The 6,613-nt window shown below is 36.4% G+C and overlaps 1 protein-coding gene across 6 annotated transcripts in view; it reads left to right on the forward strand.

The window, feature by feature from the left end:
• The first annotated feature begins 1,526 nt into the window (after positions 1-1,526).
• LOC122521253 (neurogenic protein mastermind-like) overlaps positions 1,527-6,613 on the forward strand; it is a 161,768-nt gene continuing 156,681 nt past the window's right edge. For all 6 annotated transcript variants that reach the window (XM_043641816.1, XM_043641818.1, XM_043641819.1 and 3 more), the window contains exon 1: positions 1,527-3,759. In XM_043641816.1, the coding sequence (XP_043497751.1) occupies positions 3,235-3,759 (525 nt within the window). In that variant the 5' untranslated portion in view covers positions 1,527-3,234. The remainder of the gene's footprint in view (positions 3,760-6,613) is intronic.

A 6,613-nucleotide genomic window follows, 5' to 3' on the forward strand; every position in this document is an offset into this window, starting at 1 on the left:
GAGCTTTTACGTATTTCTGTATTCTTTGACCACAAAAAAAGTTGGTATAAAATCACTACAGGAGAAAAAAAATGAAAAATACTCTTAATTGCTCACTAATTGCTCAATCAAAATCCATAATTGCTCACTTAATTAATTAATTATTTAATTAGTTATTAATAATTAAAAAAGCAACTTTTTTTCCCATTTCTAAGCATAGCAATGAAGTTTTCTATTGTTTTTTGTTTTCAATCAATTGCTCACTTTTTATTTCTTCGGCTCCCTCAACCTTATTTTATTAAATATTTTTTATTTATCGTTAATTAGTTGAAAATAATTATTACACTTTGAATACTTATGAAATGATGACGTCATGAATAAGAGATATGTTATACGCATGCGCATCAACAAATTCAAGGTAAATTTATGATTTAAATTATGTAATATTAAAATTATAATTAAATTTATGATTTTATTTAAAGTGAATAAATTTATGACCACTTGGTAAAATTAATTTAATGTACTTAATATATGTATAGACCTTACACTGCTTTTCTAATTTTCCATCATGTTCCTGTATATATAAATAAATAATAATATTAATGTTAAAATATAAGACATAAATTTAACTATTTACCTTAATTAAAACAAAGTTTAGTGACTTTTTTTTGGTTGTTGAGACAAGAACTGAAAAACAAAACAAAAATAAATAAATAAAATTTGATTTTTAGGCTCTAGTAAAGCATAGCCTTCGCGTATCGCGCTTGTGGCATGCTATAAATGTTCTTATTAATGAATAAAAAATATAATTTACAAAATATTTACCTATTGTTTATACATGAAGAACGATTAACCTATTTCTTTTCACAATCCTATAGGTTGTTATTTTGGATATATCCCCTGCACATATGTCAACTTTACTTTCATTTTTTTCAATAAAAGTGCGCTTGCACCTTGAATTTGTTGATGCGTATGCATATAACATATCTCCTACTCATGACGTCACCATTTCATAATTTTATTCAAAGTGTAATAATTATTTTTAACTAATTACCAATAAATAAAAAATATTTAATAAAATAAAGTTGAAGAGCCAGACAAATAACAAGTGAACAATTGATTGAAAACAAAAAACAATAGAAAACTTTATTGCTTTGCTTAGAAATGAGAAAAAACGTTTTTGATTTTTTAATTATTAATAACTAATTAAATAATTAATTAATACAGTGAGCAATTATGGATTTTGATTAAGCAATTAGTGAGCAACTAAAAGCACATTTTCATTTTTTTCTACTATTGCGATTCTATGCCAACTTTTTTGTGGTTATTCTTTGGAAAAACTATTTTCTGTAATGGTAATGTAACTCACTATTTTATCATCATTTAATATTAAAACGAATACGTCGCATTTCACGTCGGTAAGGTAGATAAGAAAGAAAATAACTTTGACCACTCGGTAAGAATATTTCTAAATAGATGGTGCATTTATAGATGGCATTAAATCGAAGAAGCTTCTCTATTTGAAGCAGACGTCGCAAGTTGGCGTTCTGAATCAAAAAGAAATTATGGTTCGTCGTTTGAACGATATATGCTTCTGTACCCACGCGCAGTTCTGTTAATGGCATCGCGCGCTTACGAAGAGCCGAATCTAAAGTGTCGTTCGGGTTAAGTTTCCGTTCGGTTCTTCGAAGGCAATAATGAAAATATTCCCGAACTTTTGACATACGAAACGCGGTAGTTATACATTGTCAACGTCATAGTGTTGTTGCTGCAAGCTGACGCACTAAAGGTACTTAAAAGTGAGGTTATGTAATTGTTTGTTAAAGGATCTTATGCGCGGCGCGTTCGATGCCGACGCTCGATGACACATTATATCACAAATACCTATATCGAGAAATTATTGAAAAAAATTTTGATCGCTTGACAAAAAGGTAGTAAGAAATGAAATGAAGCAACTGAAGAAAAAGAGTAAATAGAAGAAGAAAAAGAATATGGAAGGTGAGACTCGAAAGAGAGAAAGAGACAGAATAAGCACAGTTGAAGGATTGACGTTCTCGTTGCATTGTTATTAAGATACTCATAAAGTGTAAGTATAAGGAAGAAGCGAGCAAAAGTATAAAAAGAGATGCCGTATAGCAAAGAAGAAGAAGAAGAAAAAGAAAAAGCGAGATAAATAGAGGCAGAGAGTGCAACGTTGTCATTGTGCGTTGTTGGTCGAAGCTGGTGCAGCTGGGCCGGTTTTGCGAAGGCAAACGAAACCGTTCGTTGAATCTTTCCCCTTGACAGATCCCTCCGGTACATTCGGTCTCGTGCTCCTGTCATCTGTCGGTGGCACGAGTTGATAGTAGCAGAGCGGCAGCGGCACGCTCTTTCGACTACCTGTTATGCCGACGTCGAAGCGCGCCACAGCCCGTCTCTGCCCCCGCTCCACCAACCCATTAGCTCCCCCCTCTCTGTTTCTCTCTCTCAATCGGTCGGTCGTGCGTCCGTCCGTCCGCCCGTCCGCCCGTCCGTACGTACGTCCCCTTCCTTCCATCGTATCCCTCGTGGCGTCGTGTCCCGCCACCGCCACCGTCACCACATAGCCGCTGCCGCCACGCCGTTGCTGCCGACGTCGACGGCGACGATGAGTGCCGAGCGGTTTTCCGACGGTAGAACGAAGCGCGCGCTCTTCGTCTTCTCGAGATTCTCGATAAAGCGCGCGCACGCGCTCCTCCATTGACAGACAGAGTGCTAGAAAGAGTGAGCGGGAGAGAGTGAGAGAGAGGACGGGTGGGAGGGGGGGGAGAGAAGCGCGCGAGATACGGATACCAAACATCGAGAGTGCGCGATCGGTCACGCTCACGTGGAACGTGTCTTCTTTCTTATCTTCCGCTTCTACTGCTATTACTAAGCTACTACATTACCACACTACCACACCACCACCGTCATCACAACTACTAGTACTCCTATTAGTATTTTACTATTCTTCCGTTTATGCGTGAACTCGTCGAGTAAGGATTCGGTGCAAGGAGGAAGTGAAGAAAGAGAAAGAGGTTGAGGTGAACCGAGCGTGTCAAATGCCGCTCGTTGTCGGCTCGCCTGTCAGCTGCCGATGGAGGATGCTCAAACTGGTAGCATCGAGAGCTACTGACGAGGTCAACGTCGTCGAATCTAGTGATAGAGATAAATACGAAGAGGAGGACTCGTTTGTTTTACAAATTGCAATAACTTATCACTGAGCTGGCTTACTCTGCGGTGGATCTAGGCGGCTGTATGGAGGCCGGGGGGCTTCTGCCTCGCCAGCCCTCGCAAGGCCCCCCCGGCATTGCCCCTGCCTCCATATCAGTGTGCGTGGGGCAGGGTCCGAACGGTAATTCCAATAACAATACCAATAATAACGGACCAAGTTTAGTTGGAAATCCTGTAATCGGTCAGCCCAACTCCGTAGCCGCGACTGCTTCAATTCATGATCTTAACGCTGTCGGACAGTTAAGTGTGACAAGTCAACAGCAGCTTCAATTACAACAACAAATGGGTCAAGCACCTGGTATGGGTGAGCTTCCCCCCTCAAGGAGGCAAGCAATCGATCGTCTTCGACGCAGACTCCAGAATTATCGTCGCAGACAAACCGAATGCGCACCAAAATTCGATCAGAGCTTCAACGGAATTTGCGAGCAAAATATACAGGACACCCTGATTTTGAAGCAACGCTTCCTCGAAAGTAAAGCCAAGAGGCAGGCGAAGAAGACAGACAAGAAGCAGACCGAGCAGCCCGTAGGTCTTTCTAACGTTCACGTGGTGAGTCTTTTTTAGTTTTATTCCTATCAATTTCGAGATTAAGATCTAGAACAGCGAGGATTCATTGATTTTGAAATAGACGAAAAGGATGGCTTCACTTCATTCAATTTTTAAATATTTTAGAAGAAGTGATTTATCCATTAGCGTTTGATAAAATTATTGCATTCATAAAATATTAATAATATTCATTTCCTATTATATTACCCTGATTTTCTTTGCTCTAAGGTCTTAATTCTCTAGCAAATTTTTATTAAAACGTTAAAAGTTTTTTGTCAACGGTTAGAAATTAACTTGATCTCGTTAATTAATCGCGTTCGATGACCCTACATTATGTTACGATTCGAACGATATACGCTTTAATTTCTCTTAACCACACCGAACGAGGATCATTTTTGTGAAAAGTTAGAAATGGATTTTTCCGAACGTGAGTCGCCAGTCCACTTGTTGAGTCTCTGAGCTCTCGAAAATCACGAGTCGATCGCGCTTGGCAACTGCGTGCCATCGAACTCCTTGCTCGAGTGCAGTTTGCCGTAGTAAACTCCTTTTGTTTGGTAACGCGCGCGCTATATATAAACCGGCTGAGTTTAAGCCACTGATATGCGCACCGTTGTGAAATTAAAAAATCTCTTCTCTCTCTCTTTTGCCATAGATTTTATTTATTATTTTATATCGATGCCACGATTTTCGAATTTCTTGGAAAACTAAGCATATACTTACATTTATCGAAATATGTCTCGTTTTATTCTATATATTTAGTATGTTAATGTTCATCGTTATCGAAATATAAGAAGATTAGATAAATGAAGGAAGTTTTGAAAGTGATTTTCTATGGAAATTCGTTTTCGTTAATTTAACAAGTCTAAAAGAAACTATGTATATGTAATTAAATTCTTTATTTTTTTCAAATTTTCTTTCTATACATCTTCTATGAATCTATATTTTTTTCTAAAAGAAAATTTCAGAGCTAATTCGATTATTAAATTTCTATTATTTAACATTATTATAGAATAATATTAATTAATCGATATCTTAATTATAGACATTAATGCCTGCCATTTATCATAGAATTGTATTTTATTGTCTCTAGATACTATCATTAGTTCTGAATAGTACGAGACATTTTTTATCGTTTGGAATAAAATTCTTGATAAATTACTCCTACCTTCTTAACATTTATCGATTTGTTGGTTAGACGTCAGAGCAATACGATTAACGCGTCAGAATCATGACATTACACGTGTTTGCCTGATGATATTTAGAGGTTGACCGAACAGGTAGATTTGTAGTGATGTAGTAGCATGGACGTCATCGCTTTTGTACATCGATTGGTACTAACATAAGTCTACGTAGATTAACGCGTAGGCGCCATTCCCGAGATGTCTCCATATTAACTTTGTATTTACGTCAATGCAGGGTCGCTTTTACCCCACCTGTGACGTTCTTTCGATCGCCCTGTACAATATTCTTAATTCGTTATTCGTTTAACATTTATTCAACTTCTTGCTAGGATAAAGAAATTACATGCATGCACTTTGCTTTTTGTAAAAGTAATAATACTAAAAGGTTGATGAAAAAGAAAAAGAAAGAAGAAAGTAATGGACAGCACAACGAAGCTTTTACGATACAAAAGTAGAGATAAATAAAAGGACAATCTTAGGATAGGAGGAGCTTCTGAATGTTTTTGTCACGAATTTTGGATGTTAAAAAATTCGGAAAAATTCCATAGGTTCATGAATTATGGATCGATTAATGGTGGAAAAATATGAGAGAATTTAAAATTACGTTAGTGGAATAAGAAGGATGATACCTTCTTTTTTTCAGTTTTAATGTCAACTTTTTCTTTCTATACACAGTACAAGAATAATTAATTTATAAATGATTGAATTGAAGACTAAAATTACATACGTTGATGAGATCGTAAACTAGATTGGCTACGCGTTTTTCAATGTCATGATATTTACGTAGACATAAGTCGTAAGTGGACTCTGTTTCGTTGTACAAACTCGTATTCGACAATACGTAGACCGATATTGAGTAAATGCCGGGGACAATATATAACGCGGTTAATGATTCTTGGCATAAACATTGTACTATTATTTTATACACATATGTATATATAAGGTAAATTTGTTTTGCAAATCGCGTGACGTTCGAATGTTTATTAATAAATTGGAAGTAGGAAGGAAGTCTCGTGTCGCGCGATATGTTTTTTCGATCGATCGGATAAACTATTTACAGAATAGGTATTGCTTAAAATAGAATTTCATTTTTGCAAGAAATCATTATAACGTTGAAGTAAGTTTTGACGGTATCTTTTTGTATAATAAATATAATACATTTACAATATACTTACATACATTTACATATGTGGGTGCATGTGTAAAAACGTTATAAGTAGCACTATATTCCTCGTTCATTTAATTGAAGTAACATAATCCTGACGCGACGTTACGGTTCTCGTCGAAGAACGAAAAGTGCGAACGGGCACGAGTCTAGAGGGGAAAGCTGTGGGAACCATGATTTCCGTCGAGAATACTCGATTGCGATATAGGAGATTCTTTCGAACAACGATTCTTCAGCATTTTTTTGTATCTCTTTTGATTGTCTTTTATCTCTCTATTCTTCTTCTTCTTCTCCTTCTTTTTCTTCTTCTTCTTCTTCTTTGAATCCTTATGAAAATCGAGAGTATATAGAATAAGATGAGTAAAGTTCATTTCTAATTTATCGAAAATGTTTTGTTTAGAGATCAAATTGAAGGAATGGTATTTCTATAGAAATCAGCTGAAGTTTGGGCAGCAAACTCGAGAATAATATTTGTTGGCAAGGTTTACTATTTACACGCTCGTTTATGCTT

This window comes from Polistes fuscatus, unplaced genomic scaffold (assembly GCF_010416935.1).
Source record: "Polistes fuscatus isolate 324 unplaced genomic scaffold, CU_Pfus_HIC Scaffold4, whole genome shotgun sequence".
Lineage (NCBI taxonomy): Eukaryota > Metazoa > Arthropoda > Insecta > Hymenoptera > Vespidae > Polistes > Polistes fuscatus.